The sequence below is a fragment of the Mastigoproctus giganteus genome, chromosome 4, assembly GCF_048544385.1.
Source record: "Mastigoproctus giganteus isolate SK-2022 chromosome 4, ASM4854438v1, whole genome shotgun sequence".
Lineage (NCBI taxonomy): Eukaryota > Metazoa > Arthropoda > Arachnida > Uropygi > Thelyphonidae > Mastigoproctus > Mastigoproctus giganteus.
Window position 1 is genome coordinate 230,236,398 of NC_143578.1, and position 21,788 is coordinate 230,258,185.

The window sequence follows — 21,788 nt, forward strand, 5'->3', positions numbered from 1 at the left end:
AAAGGCTTTAAATCTGTGGATAGAAGACCGAACTCAAAATAAAATTCCGTTAAGTTCACTTATCATTCGTGAAAAGGCAAAACACCTTTATCAACACTACACTTTAGTGAAACTGGTGATAGCACTCGCGGGATAAGTTTTTTAGCCAGCAAAGGCTGGTTTGAAAGATTTAAAAATCGATATGGTTATTTTTCGCCCAGCAACCCATGTTCTTGATATGTTTTTGAAAGGTTTCTTTAAAATGTCTAATAAATATGTACAGTATTACATTTAATAAATTGTTTCTTATTTTCATTTCGATGCCTTATGCTATTTTTTTTTTTATGTACTTACTCTCTACGTTTGTCTATGTACATAGTCATATTATGTAGGTAAATACACATAATACGTACAGACAAAATTTTAGACTAATTTTTGTTATATATTTCATACTTTGGAACGGAACCCTTTTATTACCATGGGCGCCATAACTCAGTATTCGCGTTTTCAGTATTCGCAGAATTTCTCAGGAACGTAACCCCCGCGAATAGCGGGGGTTTACTGTAATTATAAATATATATATATCAGATAATTCAAAATAAAACAAAATAAAATAAAACATAAGCCAGTAGTATGGCAAAAACTGTAGAGCGAAAATTAACATAAAAATAACGTAAAATAAAGTAAACCAACAGGGAGAGGAAAGTAAAGGTAATAATACATAAACAGTAGCCGATAGTCCCCTATATAATTTAGCACTTTAAACACAATTAATAAAACCGTTGTAAAATTTAAAATAATGCCAATTATAATATAATTTAGCGGTACCCCCCCCTCGAAGGTACCAGTTCCGAAAAACGTGAAATATCACCAAAAAAGGGGGTTAAAAGAACTACTAAGAGAAAAACAAAATGTGAAAATAATTGACTGACCATTATGCCCCATATCGACAGAGGACCACGAGGCCAATAATGGTCATGGAATCTGGGCTTCATGTGGAGGATGTGCATTTTGCTGCCTCTAATGATAGCTTAATATTTATTTTCTTATTTTATGTTAAACAGTTCTTGCTTTACGAGTTTTTGCTTTATGAGTTCCCTGGTTTACAAATTTTTTCCCCCCCAACTGTCAACGAAATCGAAAATATGAACATTAATTGCAAAAAATGAATGTTAAACATTCATAAATACCCCATTCTAAACCACAGCTATACAATACAGTGTACCCTGCTTTACGATATTAATCAGTTCCAGAGACACCATTGTATCATTAAAATATCATAATGTGAACCAAATAACACATTGTTTTTTGGTAATTGGTTTCAAGATCTCGGAAGTTGAAATTTTTGCTGTATAACTAAGCTATTTATCTCTCTATAATGTAATTTTTAAGGTCACCGGCATGACCTTAAGGCCATACAAAAGGTCGTGAGCGTGGTTTGTAGATTGTATTAGTTACCAATTCAAATCTTTAAAATGCACTACACTTTCATTGTTATCATATGTTCCATTATAACAATCAATTTTAAATGTCTTTATGATATTTTTCTGGAGGTCACGACCATAAAACAATAAAAACAATTTGCGCTTTCCGGTTTATTGGGCTTTTCTGTTACTTTTTTTTTTTTTTTTTTTGGTAGTTGTTGGCGCATAGGCTTCTGTGGCCATAATGCACCTCCCAAGGTTTTTGCAGTACTTTGATCCAAGCCCGAGGCGGGAATCGAACCCATGACCTTTGGGTTACCAGGTTTAAACTTCTTAATACATGACCAGGTATTTCGGTTTTAAACCGTGCTCACAAGAAGTAAAGAGTTAAAACTATCCACTCTCTTATACTTTAAAATAAAATAGGTGCATCGTGACGAGATATTACCATTAGCCAATGTGAATCATGCTATTCACACATGCACGTGAAGGTCCACAAGTCCAAAATAGTATATGGTCTCTGTACATTTATACATTAACAGTTCAATTTCATTTCAAGTGTATCAGCTATGAACGGTTTTATTTATTCTTTCTGTTTAATACTTTAGCTTCATTAAACAGAAAAATGTGGTTCTCCTGAATGGCGTGAAAGCAAAGTTCAGATGCAGCTGTCCTTTTCACCTTACAGATGCCTTGTGTTGTTGTAAACGCATCGAAAGATAATTTTGGGTAGAACTGATGTGAAAGGAGTTGCACTCCCCACAAGCAATATTATAGACAATATTGGTTTGCTCCATGTTAGAGACTGAGGTTGATTTCTTTGCCTCCAATATTGTCTGAAGTTTACTTATCGGTTGTGCAACTATTTCAAATTCTGTAATTTTAAAAATGTTAATAAACTGCTCAATACCATTTTTGTACATAAAGAACTTTAATAAAATATATGTGTGGTGTTTTTAATCACCGGAACTGATTCAGATTTTAGTTTCACCTGTTGTTGAATGACCCTATTATACCTAATGTATATGCCCTTTTTAAAAATCTTGTTGTAAGTTCTCCGAGTTCTTCATTAAGAGTTTCTTGTGTAGAACTATATCTATACGCATTGTGAAATTGATTGAAAATGATATTCCTTTTATACGTAACAGGGTGGTAGCTCGAATAAGGTAAAAATTTCTCTGTATTAGTAGGTTTCTGATATACATGATTTTAATACGTAAAGATTTTATATTACATTAACCAGATCAGTTTGATATGAGTGTTGGGTCAAGATTTCCTGGCATTCAAGAAAAAAGTTGATGGTTCAAATGGTGTCACAGTGTTTCAACATAGATAGTGATAGAGAGAGGGGGGGGGCAGGTTCTGATTGTGAAGCCAACCATTAAAAGAACGTTGCAGTGGAAAAATCCTGGCATTCAAGATAGACAGATATTTTTTTTTTATTTTTTTAGATAGATATTATTATTATTATTCATTTTTTTTTTTTAATTAAAACGTGAACAGTAGATACATTTTCAACAACAACTATTTACATTCTATATACAAAAGCAAAAAAGGAAAGATAAAGAAAACTTTTTAGAATGAAATCAAATGTTTCAACATTTCAATTTCAGGAATTAAGAAAACAGTTTCTTGGCAATGGATCATTCTCATATTAAGTGTCACACGTTGATGGACTGTTCAGTGATGGTGAACAGGTGACTGCCACTGTTCCATTCGCTGTTAAGATGATCCACAGTTTCTGATCTTTTGCAGTGGAATTCGAGTAGCAGTTTGCTCTGCAACTTCCTCCGTAGGCCCCACTTCAGATGTTGCGCCGATGTGTTGACAGCAGGCACTTCATCACTGCTTCTTGTGTGCTTCAAGTAGAAGTTGTAAATGACGGCCTTGGCCACAATGAATAGGAAGTTGCAGGTAGTGTGTGCTGTCTGCTCAGAGTGAAGCAGGTACAAGTAGTCCTTCGGAGTGTGGGCGTGGTTGCAGGCAAGCTTTGCTGCATCCAAAGGGTATTTGACGAGTTCCTTGTTCACAGGGCATGCCAGGTATGTGTGTTCAAGGGTACCTGGAGTGGCGCAGAAGAGGCAGTAGTTTGAGGAGCGTAACCCGAAAATTTATAGCTTGACGGGGGTGGGAAGGATGTTGTGCCACAGTCTCCACTGGATGTCTGCATCCGATTTGGAACATTTCGTCCTGTACGGAAGGTTCCACTGAAAGTTAGATGGTGGCTTGTGGTGAGTGGAGAGGGGTGCAGGGTCAGCTTGGCAGGTGGATGGCGGGAAAATCGTGGTTGTATGGCGAGAAACGATTCGCTGATAGACTTTTTTGGAGGATGCAGGAGACAGAGGTACCGTGTCTTCTGGTGATGTGATGACGAAGGTTGGTGTAGGCGAGGATCCAGTGACAATTCCAATCCCTTTAGTTGTAGTGATGTCTGGAAGAGCTTGTGTGATTGCTGATTTTAGATGTCTGTGTTGCTGCTTTGCATTTATGGTTTTAATGGGCAAATCTTCTGATCCTTTCCATTCAAGGCTTGGTGTCAGGAGGTCGCCTATGGTTCTTATTCCTGCCCAGTTCCACATAGGAAAGAAGAGAATATCATCATTTGCAGGGTCTATTATTCTTTTATTGTAGAAGAGCGGTTCTGAAAGTATTCCGGGAAGGGATGTTCTCTCAAGATTTTGGTGAAGGTTTAGCTTTTTCCAGCAGTATAGTGCATCTTTATAAAATGGCGGTAGCTTGAGTGGCGCTGGTGCCATATCCATTCTCAATATTGTTGAAAGAGATAGTCCTCTAGTGGCTGTTGCTAGTAGTTTATCCGTAGTGTTGGAATGTGGGCATTTTGTTTGCAGCGTCTTAAGAAGAAAGGTGATCCGGAATGCTGTGATTTTGTCGTCAAGAGAGACCAACCCTTGATCCCCGTGAGCAAGTGGCTGGGTAAGTTTGGAGCAGGACATCCAGTTGGTTTTGTTCCAAAGGAAGCTTCGGACAGATGCCTGGATTTGGTGGAGGAAGTCAACAGGTGGAGTGAGAATTCTGAAGGTGTGCCAGAGAACGCTTGGTGCCATATGATTGACCACAAGCACTCTCCCTCTCAGCGAAGATGTGGTGCACACGCTTCTCCATTTCCCGAGTAATTTGTTGAAACGATTCAGCTATTCGGGCCAGTTCTTCTGGGAGAAAAGGAGGGTATTGCCGAGGTACACACCTAGGTATTTTTGTCCCTCGCTGGACCATGTGCATTGAATGGGGGAGTCGATTCTAGTTTTCCAGTTGCCAGCCCATAGGCCGCTGGTCTTACAGTGGTTGAGTTTTGTGCCTGATGCTTGAGCATCATGAGCCATTTGAATGACTTCAAATTCGCTCTCGTGGCGTATTGCAATTGTGATGTCATCTGCGTATGCTGAGTAGGTTATATTTAGGTGGGGTTCTGGCAGCAGCGTTCGTCGGGATTGTATACTGGTGGCAATTTTATTAAGGAATGGTTCTATGGCAATTGCGTAGAGTTGTCCAGAGAGTGAGCAGCCTTGTTTTATCCCTCTGGAATACGGAAAGTGGCAGGTGAGCTGGTTGTTCAGTTTCAGGCAGAATTTGGCTTCCTTGTATAGCTGATGGATTGTTCTGATGATGTAGGGTCCACATCCAAAGGCTTTCAAGGTTTGAAATAGGTAGCTGTGTTCAACGCTGTCGAATGCTTTTTTTCTGGTCAAGGCTAATTAGTGCTCAGAATTCTCTTTGGCTGTTTGCAGTGGAGAGGAGGTCTCGGATCAGATGTAGATAGTCGCGAATCGATCTTCCAGAGTATGTTTGTTGGTGATCAATGATATCAGGGAGAGTGGCTTTTAATCTATTGGCGATGGCTTTGGAAATGATTTTACAGTCCGTATTCATTAAGGAAATCGGGCGCCAGTTTTTTTAAATTGGTGCAATCCCCTTTCCTGGGAATCAGTCGAGCGACAGAGGTGGTGACCGAAGCTGGTAGTCCATGGGACTGAGCTTCTTCAAGCATTCGAAAGAGTAGCACTCCGAGTTGATCCCAAAACGTTTGAAAGAATTCAAAAGTCAGTCCGTCTAGACCTGGTGATTTATTTTTGGAAAGGACTTTGCATGCTGCTGTTAGTTCTTGTAGGGTGATTTGTTTCTCCATAATGTATTGGGCCGTATGGGAGATTTTTTTAAGTCCTGAAAGGATTTTCTCCGTTGCCTCGTTAGAGGTTTCTTGAGAACTGTAAATTTCTCTATAAAATCTTGTTACTTCAGAGATTCCCTCTGGGTCTTCAGTGATGTTTCCATTTTGCAGCTGAATGGCAGTGATGGTGGTTGATTTCTGATGTCTGCTTTATAATGAGAAAAAGTATTTGGTCGGGGCATCAGATAGATTTATGCGGGTGTATCTTGATCTGAGTAGGGCGCCTTTTGCAGAGTGTTCTAAGTGGGTTTGTATGGCTTGTAGTGTTGACTGATAGGTCTAACTATCAGATGGGAGATTTTTCAGCCTTTGCTCAAGTTAATAGAGGTTATTACGCTTTTGTTGACTTTTCTGGTGGCTGTAGGTTTGCAAGAATGATTTCAGTTTACTTTTAAATCTAGGCCACCATGTGTTCATGGGCTCCAATCTGTCTTTGGATTGGGCAAGGTTGGATATCAGGTCTTGCAGCTTAGAGATGTATTCCTTGTCTTGAAGAAGGCTATTGTTGAACATCCAACAAGCACCTCCACTTTTGTAGTGATTGGGTGAGATGGAGAGCTGTGATTTGATAAAGGAGTGATCTGAGATATAAGATGGCAAATGTGTGATGCTTCTGACCAGGGGGATGGTGTGTTTTGGGATGTAGTTTCTGTCCAGTTGAGCTTGGTAAGGTAGTCTTTCAGATACTGTATTTGCTGATCTCCAGGTGTAGGACTTTTCTTCTGGGTGCTGGTGTCTAAATACGTCGACCAGTTCATTGTTGTTTATCAAGGCCTGCAGGTTGTTGATTAATGTTGTGTGGTGCTCAGTGCATCGTGTCTGTCCATTTCTGGGTCAGGAGTGCAGTTGAAGTCACCAGCAAGAATGTGGTGGCTTTGTATGAAGTTGGTTATTTGAATAGCAAGTCTGTCCTGCTGTGGCATGTAGATGTTAAAAAAGTGCAGGGTTTCCTTCTGGGGTGTATCCAGGTGGGCGTAAATTCCGTAACCAGCGATCTCTGCTATCACATTAAGCTTGCAGTCGGACTTTTGATGAAGGCCGACACTCACTCCTGCTCCATGATGTTGTTGTGTTGGAGAATGATGGAATATATATGGCCAATCTGTCCATTTCAAGGAAGACCTTGTGTCTGTTTTAATATTTGTTTCTTGTAGGAAGAGTAGGTCAGCATGATGTAGTTGGACCTGGTGAAGGATCAGCTTATTGCGCAATGCAGAGGCGCATCCTCTTGCATTAAGTGATAGCATGCTAAGAGTCAGCATTATCTGCAGGAATAAAGTAAGGGTTTTGCAAGTTTTGGGGCGGTTAACATCCTGATTGATGATATTGCTGTTCGAGCCCGTTAATCAAGTAGTACAGGCGCTTGGATCTATTCACATCTGCTCTGTCCTTCTTTCCTTTTAGTTTGGAACGCAGATCTGTAAGTTGTGAGATCAGCTCGGGTATGTTAGAGGTGAACTTCAGATCTGTCACCAGCTTCTGTGGGGAGCCGTGTACTTCCCGTAGAAAGGAACATACTTTTTCCAGTTAAAGAAGCTTTAGTGTAGGGAAATATCGCTTTCCTCCTCCTCTGAAGCACTTGAATCGTGAGAATCACAGTTGTTCTCTTCTTCAGTGCCCAAAAATTCAGGTTCTTCTTCATTTGGATCGTGAGTGGTTTGTAGCTGTTTATTTATTTCCATACTTGGTGGTATGACAGACTTATTTGAGATCTGACCATTTGTCTTCTGTGGTGTTCTATTTATTTTCGTCGCCCCTGTTGTTTCTGTTAGCGGTTTACTCTTTTCCTGCCGCCATGTGCGTTGTGTTCTTCTGTTTTGTGACTTTGGACATGGTCTGCCTTGGGGGTTGATTCCGAGATAAAACTCTTGTTTCGGTTGGTCAGTCTCCTGAAGAGATTGCGTCCTGGTCTTCTGTGGTCTTTGAATTTTCTTTTTCTGAAGAGTTTGTTGTGGGAATCATCTCAGACTGTTTGACAGTTTCTTCAGCATCCCCATTATCTCCAACAGTCAGCTCGCTTTGTGCATCTGGCCGGACTCAGGTTGGTGCCGCCTGAATTTCGGTATTACTTTCAGAAGAGTTAGAGATATGCGGGCAGTTTTTCCTGATGTGACCCTCTTCGTAGCGGAAGAAACATTGTGAGGAAATGGAGGTATAGAAGGTGTAAATTATTCCGTTTAGATCAGTGTTGATGAGTTTTGGGATGTTTGCTGTGTCATTGTTGGCGAAGTGCATAAGTGCTTGTCTGCGGAAGCTTTTTATATGCGAAAATTCCGGTTTTGTGGTTGCTGCAGAGAGTGTGCGTATTTTCCCGGTAACTGATCCGTATTTGGATAAAATTCCTCTCAGAAATTGATGAGGGATTTCAGGTGGGACGTTTGAAATTGTAACTTTTGTTGGTGCTAAGGCAATTGGCGCCACTTCCAGGTGATGAAGACCGATGTCTATTCCATTTTGCAGGATAATTTGCACCCATGAGGGGTGGTTGAAATACACCTGCACAGTTCCCGCCACACGGGATGCGTGGGTAATATTTTTCGGTGGTACCTTCTTCGCGATCGCCGTAAGGTACTGCTCTAAGGGGGTGTCTTCCTTGGTAGTAAAGATTACTATTCCATTTTCCTGGGAAGTAATAGCGGTTGCTTCATTTATAAGAGCGTTGTTCGACAGTGTATGTACTATTGTTGGTCGCGAGAGAGGGGTTTTTGCTGGTGTCAGGCATAATCCATTAGATACGGCATTAGCATAAGTGGTAACAGTTACTGACCTTTTGGACCTTGAGGTATTCACCTGTTGTCGGAGGGTGTGGCTTCCGGTGTCTTGGGTCACTGCTGGCAGTAGCTGTAGGTTCCGTTGCTGTGGTTGTTTGACCTTTGCTGGCCATAGCTGGAGGCAATAGATGGGATGGGTGGGGGAGTGGAATAAGCCGTTACTGGAATGTCCAGCTCTCCATGGCTAAAGTTAAAAAATTAAATTCTAACCTAACTCAAACTCCGCTAAATCTACACACACAAAATTATTATTACTCGAAAGCTCTTACGAAGAGGAATCGAAACATATAAGTCTTGACTGAGGGTTCTCGCAGACAAACGTCAAAAGGGGCAAAAGGGCGGGAGCTCAAGGGGGAAGGGAGATTCTGATTATGAAGCCAACCATTCAAAGAACAATAAAATCAGTTCATAGACAAGTGTCTAGTAAACATATTTATAACGTGTCACTCCAAGTAATTCTGACATATTTCCATTCCAATGTCATCCAACTTATTCAAGAAATATATAGTGATTATACAAACCATTAACCAATTTCAATGCCTCACAACAAAGCAATCTTATTTTTTGGATATCATTCTACTAGTGACAAGATAATAATTTCATCCTAACAATAATGTCAAGGCATAATGCACATCCAACAAAAATCCCAGTGGATGGAGAGTACTGTGTAAAAGAGTTAAACTCTTTGCCTTATAAGAAAAGCATTGAACTGATCAATACCACTTTAATAACATGTGCTAGGTGAAACACTGGCCATCAGTGGCCTGCCCTTTCAAATAAACTAATATCATCAGTAACCCGAACGTTGCATCAACATAATTTATAGCTAAAGCTAAATCTTATTTATAGTTAATGCTTTGGTATCATAAGAAATGATTAACTGAACAGAATACTAAACTTCTTTATTTCAACAATGCAAGAGAGGAAATTGAACATGAACAACCACAGTAATAGTCTAATAACCCCATTATTTGTAATTAATCTTTCATTTTCCAACGTGTTATAATATTTTTCTTGGTAATGTCAACTGCAGTAGCTTTAAGTTCCTGGCCATGGTTTTAATTTTGCTGTCAAATGAAATATATTCACTATAAAAGAATGGATTGGAGGAATGCAAATTAAATTACAAAATCACCTGGATAAATACTGTTGAATTCAAAGTTAATTCTATCATCAACACCAAAATTACACACCATTATATTCTATCACACCAATTAGATACTATCAATAGTGTACAGAAAGGAAATGAGGGGGAAAGAAAGAGAGAGATATTGTCAATTAGGGTATCAGTCCACAAATACAAACTCTAAAAGGAAGGGGATGAATCTGATTGGTCCACTTGACATCGATGGTTCGACTGTTGATGATCCTGCTCAGATAGCAAACAAACTGAGTGAGTATTTTGCATCTACATTCACACATGAGGAATTATTAAGGTTTCAAAATGGCAGAAGGTTATCAAATTGTAGCAGGATACTTAATGATTTTGTAATAACTGAGAGCAAAGTGGAGGAGAAATTGTTGAAGTTAAACATAAGAAAGGCACCTGGGGTGGATGGGATCTATCCAGTTATATTAAAGGAGACGGCAAAGCAACTACGCAAACCCTTAGCCATAATGGCAGTGTGCTACAGCAACAGGATCTAGATAATTTGGGCAGATGGGCTAAGAAGTGGCAACTGAAGTTTAACCTTGACAAATGCAAAGTACTGCATAGGGGTAGAAGTAACCCCAGAGAAACGTACCAACTGTGTGGTACTACACTTAAGGTGGTAGAAAATGAAAAAGACCTGGGAGTAATTGTGCAGTCAGATATGAAGTTTTCTGAGCAATGCAGACATATGCCAGGGCAGGTCATGGGGTTTTGTTAATGATATATAGGAATTTTGCTAGCAGGGAGAAGGAGATGATTGTCCCTCTGTATAAGGCAATGGTCAGGCCATACCTTGAGTAATGCGTACAGGTCTAGAGGCCTCATTTTAGGAAGGATGTAGATTTACTTGAGCGTGTACAGAGAAGGGCAACAAGATTGGTGAGGGAAATGAAGGGATCCTCTTACCGAGAGAGGCTTAAGTTCTGCAAATTGCAGTGGCTGGAGACTAGGCACCTGCGCGGTGATCTGATTGAGGTGTATATAAGGCCTTGAATGGGTTGAGCACGCTGAATTCTGATGGTCCTTCCACTTGTTCAGATTACAAACCTAAGGGGGCATAAATTCAAATTAAGAAAGAACAGAGGTAGAATAGATGTGCGGAAATTTGCCTTTAGCCAGCGGGTGGTTAATTGCTGGAACAAACTTCCATCTGTCGTGGAAGTTGATAGGTTGAATAAATTTAAGGAGGAACTGGACAGGCATTTGGAGGGAATGGTGTGGTTTTTTTTTTTTTTTTGGCTGATGCTGCATAAGCTCATACACTTGTTTTCTTGCATCACATGCCACTACTACTACTAACCTGGAACACCCAGAGAAATTAGATAAGTCAAGTTTAGTGAAACAATTTGAAGGTTTTAATGTAATTTTCCCATTGTGCACAACTTTTAGATATACCCTATATATACAGTATATGCTATGTATACGGAAACTGTAATTAAACTTACCTCCATGGCCATCATATACTGCAAAGAACGATGTATTCTTATCGAAATTAATAATACAATTGTGGGCATCCTGTAATAAATTATATATATATCAACATCATGAATCAGACATTTAAATACATATAATCTGTTTTACTTCCCAAAAAATAATGATAATTAATTACATTAGCAATATAATTTTAACAGTGCAAGGCATATGAGAAAATTACAACAGTCCATAAAAATCAATACAATTGCAGACTTCATTCAAGCATTAGTTCAGTATGGTTAATTATAAATTTTGGCACCCTGTGCAAAATTTTTAATTCATATATGTTATACTGGTTCACATTTTAATTAAATTCATGATTTGAAATTTTTAATCATCTAAAAATAGAGAAACATCAAGATTATGCTCATCTAGGCAGCAGACTTTTTGATGTGAAAACATCTTTGGCAGTACCTACTAAATTTTTCGGACTGAAATAAAACCGACTGGTTATGAAAATGCGAGACAGAAATGACGTCACTTCCTAGATGATGATGCTAACTCACTCACTAACACTGATTCAGTAGAGTAAGTAGTGCGCTTGAGCATAAAATGTTACATCGTTCGTAACTTCGGTTCTAGCTGTTCAAATTGTAAAAATTTAAACGGCTTTGATTTTCTTTAACTGTCTATCAAATTGTAAAAAATGTTGGAAATACAATCTCAAGTGAACGTTTCCCCAAGAATGTTTTCACATAAAATAAAACATCTTTCATGCATACAGGGTACAGATGCTCTTTTTTCACTGTGCTCTTCCAACTTACCTGGACATTGTAACTATATAGTTTACCTCCCAGCCAGTTAGTCTTTTGATTGTAAACTGCATCACATTATGGTGTCTAGGTGTACCCTCTGACTGATTTGATATGCTATGGGCAAATACTGATTTACCCATTTAAAATCCCTGTAATAGTATTACTGGCCCAGGAACAAACACAAATTTCACACACACACACACACACACACACACACACACACACACACACACACACACACACACACACACACACACACACACACTATTTAGGTAGCAGAAGAAACATAAAATGAACAAGAAGTCGCATAATGCTATTACAACCTCCACATTCAGAAAATTAAGCACTGTTTAGCAGTCTCAAAATTTAGGTTTATGAACCCAAATCTTTAATGGTACTGTAATTGTCACAACATAGTGCAGAAAAACAGGAAAAGGTCTGAACACTGCGTTGAAACAATCAGATGTTTTGAGAGTAATCAAAAGTATGATAATATATATATATATAGGTATATAATATATATATACAGGGTGATTCACTACCAGTGCGACAAACTTGCAGGAGGTGTAGGGGGCACAAAGAGAATCGGAATCACATAGCATTGCAGGGTCTGAAATGCCTTCATCATGCGGTAGAGGACGTTGAACGGGAGGTTGCGTGAACAGCGATCCCGCTGGAAGTCAGCATTTGCAAACCGGTTCCCAAGGCAGTAGGATGGACGAGTATTCAAACATTGAACTGGCCGACATGCACCTCGTGTATGGAGCTGCAGACTGTAACGGGCACGCCGCTCTGCACTTGTACCAGGAACGTTTCCTGCACAGGTGTGCTCCTCATCATATGATTTTTGCACGTGTGCACAGAAGGTTATGTGAAACCGGTTGTTTCACGAGAGGTACCATGAATCGAGAGCAAACGACGAGGATGCCAGACAATGAGGAGAATGTCCTACGTCTTGCAGAAGGCAATCTGAGTACGAGTACTCGAGCGATAGGCCAACGATTGGGTATTTCCCAATCCACCGTATGGAGGATACTGTCAACAAACCAAATGAGTTCATACCATCTGCAACGCATCCAATAATTGGAGCCTGTGGATTATCCACTCCGGAGGACTTTTGCTACTTGGTTTCTTCAACAGAGTGCGACAGACAGTGCATTTGCTGCGTCCGTATTGTTCACAGATGAGGCAAGTTTCACAAAAGAGGGAACCTTCAATCAACATAACGCCCATTTGTGGACTTTGGAGAACCCCCATGGTACACGAACACGTGCAACTCAACGCCATTTCTCTGTCAATGTTTGGGCCGGCATTGTTGGAGACCACCTTGGATCGTACCTTCTGCCCCCTCGTCTGGACGGTAGGGCATACTTGATCTTTCTACAGCAAGTCCTGCCCAAACTTACTGAAGAAGCACATGTTCCTCAGTCGTTGCGCCGCTCAATGTGGTTCCAGCATGATGGGGCTCCCCCACATTACACCAATGACGTCCGCCAACACCTAAACGTTACATTTGGACAGCATTGGATAGGTCGTGGTGGTCCGGTTCATTGGCCTGCTAGATCGCCGGACCTATCATGCCTGGACTTCTTCTGCTGGGGTCAAATGAAGACATTGGTGTACGAGACCCCCGTTGATTCAGTTGAAGACCTCGTCACTCGCATCTCTGTAGCTGCCAGGGAGATTCGAGACACACCAGGAATCTTCCAAAACGTTAGGGATTCCATGCGGCGGTGTTGTGAAGCCTGTGTGACTGCTTCTGGTTGAACTTTCGAACACCTTCTGTAGCATGGCTTTTTGCCAATGTAAAACTTGTCATTAAAATGATTTCTGTTACACTAACGAGTTGCGTTGCCGTTTCTGTTCTTTTTCTTTGCTTCTTTGTTCACGCGACCTCCCGCATGACGAAGGCATTTCGGACCCTGCAATGCTATGTGATTCTGATTCGTCTTTGTGCCCCCTACACCTCCTGGAAGTTTGTCGCACTGGTAGTGAATCACCCTGTGTAAAATAAACATATATATATTTATTTATGGCTTCCTTCCTTTCATGACAGTATAATTACTGCAGCGATTGAAATAAATAGCTCTGGCACATGTAGAGATGAAATCTTTCAATCCACACTCCATCTTAAAATCTCATCCCTTATCTAAACCTTGGTTTTACAATAAATGTGCTAATGCTGTTCAAGATAAGAATGTTGCATATTGCAACTGGCTTGCATCCTAATCTCCGGGTTCCTTTTCTGCCTACACCGAAGCTTGCAACAATTGTAGAGCAGTTATTCATCAGTCAAATTAGCTTTTGAAAGGGTTAAGAGTAGAAAACTTGTTTCTTGTCCAAATGGTAGTCATTCTGGTCTCTTTACAAAGCTACTGGTCAAAACTTTTGCCCATCTGTATTCCAATCTCTATTAAAACCCGATTGTTCTGTTGGCATCTCAGCTAAAGATAAAGCAAATAGTAGGATGCTAACACTGTTCAAGATAAGAATGTTGCATATTGCAACTGACTTGCATCCTAATCTACGGGTTCCTTTTCTGCCTACAACAAAGCTTGGAACAATTGTAGAGCATTATTCATCAGTCAAATTAGACTGAGTAGAAAACTTGTTTCTTGTCCAAATGGTAGTCAAATCTATTGGCCAAAACTTTTGCCCATTTTTACTCCAACCTCTTAAAACCCGATCGTTCTATTGGCATCTCAGCTAAAGATAAAGCAGACAGTAGAATGCTGGCATCCTACATTTCTTCTAACTCTTGTATTGACAATTTTGGTAAACTACCTCCTACCATTCTCAGTATATTTCATTCAATAACTTCTGTGGTCTTCCAACAAAAGAATGTCAGATTTTCAATCTTGATGCCAAGAAAGCACCAGGTCCTGATGGTATTTCTCCATTTGCTCTCAAAACCTGTGCTCCTCAGCTTATTCCTGTTCTGTGTTGCCTTTTTTTTTACATTTTCTTTTTCTAATAGTGTTTTTCCTTCTGCTTGGGAATTTGCTCATATCCAGACATTTCCTAAAGAGGAAGACAAACCCCTTTTTAGAGATTTGTCTTTACTCTTTCTGAAGTAATGGAGAAATCCATTAACTACTAACTCCAACTATTTAGAAACCTTCCGTCTGATTAATAATCACAGTATGGATTTTGTCAGTGTCACTCCGTTGGTGATGCACTAGCTTAAGTTACCCATCTATGGGCAAATTCGATGGAAAAATTTGGTGAAACTCAAACAGTTTCTCTCGATATTTAAAAGGCTTTTGATTGTGTTTGGCATGAAAGTCTTTTGAATATACTTCCATTTTATGTAATTGGGTATTCAGTTTTCTTTCTGACTGCTCAATGCATCCTGTAGATGGCACTATCTTCTAACTTCTCCACTAATGCTGGCATTCCCTAAGGTTCAGGTTTTTCTCTTACTCTTCTCTTGTTGTATATATTATTGACCTTGTTCCTCTGACTAGATATCCTAACCATAGTTTTGCTGACAACAGCACACTGCATTCCACCTTTATCTAAGAAACCTTGCCTTGCAAAAACAACTTCAACTTCTCGAATATCCACTACAAATTCCTTAAATGTTGATCTCCAAGTAATTCCCCAGTGGGGCTTAGATAACTTAATTAATTTCATAACTTCTAAAACTCAGTCCTGTCTTATATCTCGCAAAAGGGATCCTTCTGTTCCTATGCTTATCTTCAATGCCACTCCAATTTCTAGATAAGATCAGATATCTGTATTAGGGATTATCCTGACTTATAATCTCTCTTGGCATAAGAACATCACAAATACTGCTTTCTCTGCATCTAAAAAACTGGGTTTTCTCTTCCACACTTGGCATTACTTTTATTTTAAACAAATACTCACTCTGTACAAATCTAAAATCCACCATACCATGAAACATTGTTCCCATACCTCTCTCAGGCTTCTAGACTCTTCAAAATAGGCTGTTAGGTTAATTGATGATATCTCTTACACAGTCACTCCACTCTCTGTCTCATAGATGCTCTGCTTCTGCTGCATGCCTTTTCTATGGATATTTCCATAGGCACTGTTCTTCTGAACTGCCGCTTCTATAATACTGTTTCTGTTCTGTTCTATAATTGTTTCTGCTGCATGTCTTTTCTATAGACACTTCTATGGGGCGGTGTTCTTCTTCTTCAAATCATTCTGAACATATTCCACAACCAATCAGCAACCTTTTACTGTCCAACTTCAAACTCACAGACCCAACTTTTCTTTTTCCTCATTCATTCCTTCAGATTCTGCTCTCTAGAACAATCTTCCTTCACATGTATTTCCTGAAAATTATAATCTGCCGAAATTTAAGTGTAATGCCAACCCATGCATGGTACTAAGTGCTAGAAGTTCTAATACTCTGTGTTTGGAGTTTTCATTAAAAAAAAAAAAAAAAAAAAAAAAAAAAAATTATTAATGGAATGCTGTTTGTCATGATATCTCAGCAGCAATCTGAAGTGTTTGGGATTCATGGCTGATATTTCTTAATTGTCATCTTCCTTTTTTCTGTTTGCTTTATATGTGATATTTCACAGTTTAGACCTCAGATGGTTCTGGTGATCTCAATATCTCTGTAACCAACAAAATTTGTAATTTAATTTAATTTTAGTCTCATTGAGCATTTATTTTTATTTCACTTTATTAATCAATTTAATTTCTTTGCCATTTCTGTTTCTACTTATTAGGATTCCAGTAGCACTCAATGTGAAAGTTGAAACTCCATTGAAAGTTGTGATATTTCAGACTATTTTATTTTAAGCTAGTGTTTTCAGCAGCTTTATTCTTTATTATTTGATTCTAAACTGTTCTCAGTTTTTGCCTCTTCTTCTGGGTTTTCTATATTTAACTAACTTTCACAGCTACTACACTTTTGTTCCCTTACTACATATCTTTATGTTTCATTTCTTTGGTATACTATTATTTTTTAAACATACTTCCAGCAAAATTACTGTTTCAGCTTGTCTCATTGTGTTTTCCCATATTTTTTTTCACTCAGTTCTCATATATCTTGTATGCTACTCTTTCATTCCTATATTTTTCATAGTTTATATACAAGGTGTGGCAATAAAGTTCACAGACTTGTGCAATAAAAAGAACACAACGTGAAGGAGCTGGAAAAAAAAGTTATTTTTTTAAAGTAATCACTACACCTGATAGAATACACTCATTATGAAATTCTAAAAGTTTTTGAAAAGAGTCAACGAAAGCTTCCAAAGAGATCAGTTAAACAGTTACATTTTCCTTTATATTAGTATTAGTAATGGCAATGGCCACATGGTGCAAGAAAGCCTATGGCTTAGGCTGCACCGACCAAAAAAAAAAAAAACCGAATAAAACAATGATAAAAAAAAAATAAAATAAATAAATAATAATAATTAGTAAAAGAAAAGGAAATTAAACCTATCATCCTATGTGCTTCCCTGACCCAAAGGTACTATCCAGATGACCTTTAAATTTCCCCAAACTGTCAGCCTCTAACCACCCATGTAGGCAACTTATTCCAGTGATTTATAGCTAAAATAAAATAAAACTTCCTGCAGTCCAATCTAAACATCCCCCCCCAACTTGAATTTATGTCCCCTAGTTCTAGCATCATTTATAACCTTGAAAATTTCATCCTCATTCATTTTACTGATGCCTCTCACAGCCTTAAACACCTCAATCAAATCTCCTCTAAGGTGTCTAGTTTCCAATGAAGTCTTTTTTCATAAGGAGGAAAGGGTGCTTTTGCCGATCTCACCAGGCGAGTTACTCATCTTTGCACCCTTTCAAGAAGCTCGATGTCTTTCTTTAGGTGCGGTCTTCATACTTGAACACAGTATTCCAAGTGTGGTCTAACAAAAGCCTTATATAATGGGATTATCACGTCCCTATCTCTACTTGCGGAAGTTCGATAGGACACCATGGGTCTTCCTTGCAACCTGTTTACAATGCTCAGAGAATTTCATGTCTGACCGTATCGTAACACCCAAGTCCCTTTCCTCCAGTACTGGGTTTAGTTGAACTCCACCAAGTGAATAAGTTATTTTGGGATTACTGTTTCCCAGGTGTAATACCTTACACTTTGTTGGATTAAAGCATAGCTGCCATTTTTCTGACCATTCCTGAAGTCTATCTAGGTCTCTCTGAAGAAGCTCAGCTTGAGTGATCATTAACTACTCCACCAATTTTAACATCATCTGCAAATTTAGACATCACGCCCTCTATCCCTTCATCGATGTCATTTATGAAAATTAAAAACAACAGTGGTCTTAATAGTGATCCTTGGGGAACCCCCACTTCTTACATCAACCCAATCTGAGGAATAGCCATTTATCACAACCCTCTGCCTCCTGCCCTGAAGCCATCCTGCTATCCATTTAAGGATTTTCCCAGTAATTCCAACCTGTTCCAGCTTATAAAGCAACCGCTCATGTGGGACTGAGTCAAAAGCTTTGCTGAAATCTAAATAAACAATGTCGAAATTATTCCCTAAATCCAGCTCGTGACTGACCCTTTCAAAATAGCGAACCAGATTTGTTAAACATGATTTTCCCTTTACAAAACCATGCTGAGTATCCTTGAGAATTTCAATTCTATCCAAATGATCCTGAATTCCACCCTTGATCATTGCCTCCATGATTTTCCCTACCACTGAAGTCAGACTGACAGGTCGATAATTTCCCACTTCACTCTGAGAGCCACCCTTAAGTATGGGAAATACATTGGCACTTTTCCAATCCAAGGGAATCTCCCCAGAGTCTAGTGATGCTCGCATAATTAACCTCAATGGTTCAATGCACTCACTTGCCGGTTCCCTTAAGATTATAGGGTATATTCCATCAACTCCAGGAGCCTTACTGGCCTGTAGGCTCGAAAGTTTTTTCATTAAATAATCTTGCGAAATTTCAATATCATTAATTACATATTTTTCAACTTCACTCCCACAATTTCCCATTGCCACAAAAGGTTTTTCATTTGTAAATATCGATTCAAAATAACTGTTAAGTTCATCTGCAACAGCAGATGAACTCAACTGCAGATGTATTTAACACTATCCCCTTTCCCTTAAGTAAAGGTCCGATCTGGTTTGTCCTGCTCTTCTTGGCATTTATATATGTGTAGAATTCCTTATGCCCCCCCCCCCCCCCTTTGCTCTGTTTGCTAGTGATTTCTCATAAACTGCCTTTGTCTGTTGAACCTTTTCTGTGGCTCTATTACAGATCATCTTGTAGCTGTTATAGGCTTCGCTACTTTTTATTACTCTGTAACCTTTCATGCCACCTTTTTCTGCTCAAGTAATGTGGCAACTTCACTATTCATCCAACTTGGAACCCCCCCCCCCTAGTGGAGTATTTTTTTTAATGGTATATACGCATTCAAGGCATCTGTGATTAATGTTTGAAAAGCATACCACAGTTTAAATGTATTCATTTGATTTGGCCATGTAGTACCTTAAGGAATCGTAATTTCCTTTTCCGAAATTAAAACCCATTCCTTTGCCTTTTACTGCTGCTACCTCTCTCATCATCATCCACCGTAGAACTCCGTGATCACTTCCTGCTACTGGTTCCTCTACTGTCAGCCCTGTTATGTCATCTGACTCATGGGTGATGATGAGGTCTAGGATATTCTTTTCTCTGGTACTTTCCCTGACATGTTGATACAAATAACAGTCATCTAGCTGATTTAAAAATTTTGTTCCCCATGTCAAGTTTCTTTCCCATTTACTCCAATCAATTAGAGGCAAATTGAAATCACCCATAATAAGACATTGATGCTTACTTGCCCATTCCATTTGCATTTAGAGGCTTTCATCATAATCTTCACAATCACCTGGTCTGTAGATTACTCCTACTCGCATTATACCTTTGTTTCCAACTATTTCACACCATACAGATTCTATACTAGCATGTGAAACGTCTGAATCAGGGAAAGCTATTGTCACACTCAGGCTGCTTCTGATAAGAAGCATTACCCTACCGCCCATTCTATCTACCCTATCCTTCCTAAATACATTATACAAGCCGTACTGAAACTCATCATCCCCAATTTTCGGGTGAAACCACGTCTCCTTAAGCCCTATTATGTCCGCATTACTTGTTTTAACCAGCAGCTCGAACTCGCTCATTTTATTTACAACACTTCTAACATTACTGTATAAACAATTAAGACTTACTGTTCTTGTATATTTAACAACCCTAGCATAACCCTTGAAGTTTTTTAGGCTCTCTTCCCTGGCATCAGCTACCCGCTCACTTGAAACGTTTCTGTCCCCAGAACATCTAGATAATATGTCCAGTTGGGGTAACAGATAAGAACTCTTGAGGTATGTGCAAGAGTTACTTTGACCAATATTATCAGATAAACGCGTGTCAGTATTACCCACATCACCCCTAACTAGCAGTTTCCCTGAACCTTTAAGTTATTCTCAATAATACTGGCAAAAACTTTTGCATCACCTTTGTTTAAGTGTATCCCGTCTCTACAAAACAAATTCCTTCTACCTACAAGTGTGGGCCATGCTGATAGAAATTTCCCCCCCTAAAGCCTTGCAGAGTCCTTCAAGTCTTGAGTTAATCCACAAGGCTTTTAACATATAATCCCTTCTATCGTGTCTGGGCAGAATTGAAGACACATAGACATTGTTGGCCTAGCTCGCGGCATTTCCTCAGCATGGTCCTGTATTTTTCCAACAAATTGTCAGATCGTGTACGTTTAGTGTCATTAGTCCCCACATGAATAATAATATTCTCTTTACTCCCCCCTTAAAATCTGACAATCTGTTGGTGACATCATTAATAGTTGCTCCCGGCTGACATACCCTGGTTCTACTCCACCTATCCTTATTACAAAAAATATTCCCCATTTCCCTGACAATGGAGTCTCCTAATAAAACAATGTACTTTTTAACCAGAGTAGTTTGCACTTGGTTTTTCTGTTTGGAGGCCCAAATCCGATGTGCATCACTTAGTAGATTGCTGGAGTCTTGTGTTCCTGACGAGCTCCCAGATGCATTATTCTCGAGGGCAAGCACCCGTTATCCTCAACATTCTGAAAACTCTTTCCTCTGAGGGAGTTTTCACCTTGGGAAAGAGGAAGAAATCCACTGGCGCTGATTGTATGGGGGATGGTTGATCTGAACAATGCCAAGTTTTATCAGAAATGTTTTCGTAACAAGTGCAGAACAGATGAGAGCATTATCAGGCAACAAGAATTAGCTATCTGTCTCTCAAAATTATGGTGCCACAAGGAATTGTGCTTCAGTAATCTCTGAAGTATCTGTACACAGAACATAGGATTGATTCTCTCCTCTTCTGGTACAAATTTCTTGTGAATCACACCATTTGTTGAAAAACATGATCAGCATTGTCTTGATTCTGGAATTCTGCAATCAAAACTTTTTTGGGCCTTGATGATTTTGAAGTTCACTGCATGCTCTAACACTTCATCTATCTTGTGTGTACTGAAACATCCAACAGTCATCTCTGGTGACAATACAGTCAAGGAAATTAGGATTATCTTGAAAAGTCTAGATGAAGTCTTCACATCATGACACTTCACTGCTTTTGCTCATCCTGCAGACTATGAGGCATTAGTTTTGCACAAATCTTTGCACAGAATTTGACAAATTGTCTCCTTATTCACTTCCAACTCATCAGCCATCATTCTGTGGGTCAAACAATGATCTCTTTCCACAATTTCCTAAACCTCTGCAGCTTTGTCCTCTTTTTGATAGGATGACAGATGCCCACCTCTTGGGCTATCGGAAACATCCTCATGTCCATTTCTGAACTGTTTATACCATTCATACATTCAGCAGCACAGTGGTATGTCAACATTTCATAACCATAAACAGTTCTTAACATTTCATCACCATAAACAGTTCTTAACATTTCATACATTTCTGTTGCAAATTTTCCCAGTTTAAAACAAAATTTGATATTCTTTCATTGTTCCATTGCAAAATTGTGATATGGAGCATGAACACCGCTAACAAAACTGGTTGTTACTTGCAACTGGACAATCTCTGTACCACCATCTTTT

At 39.2% G+C, this 21,788-nt stretch overlaps 1 protein-coding gene across 2 annotated transcripts in view; it reads right to left on the reverse strand.

The window, feature by feature from the left end:
* LOC150087472 (putative protein phosphatase CG10417) overlaps positions 1–21,788 on the reverse strand; it is a 143,286-nt gene that overhangs the window by 91,648 nt on the left and 29,850 nt on the right. For both annotated transcript variants that reach the window (XM_090371205.1, XM_090371204.1), the window contains exon 2: positions 10,959–11,028. In XM_090371205.1, the coding sequence (XP_090227331.1) occupies positions 10,959–11,028 (70 nt within the window). The remainder of the gene's footprint in view (positions 1–10,958; positions 11,029–21,788) is intronic.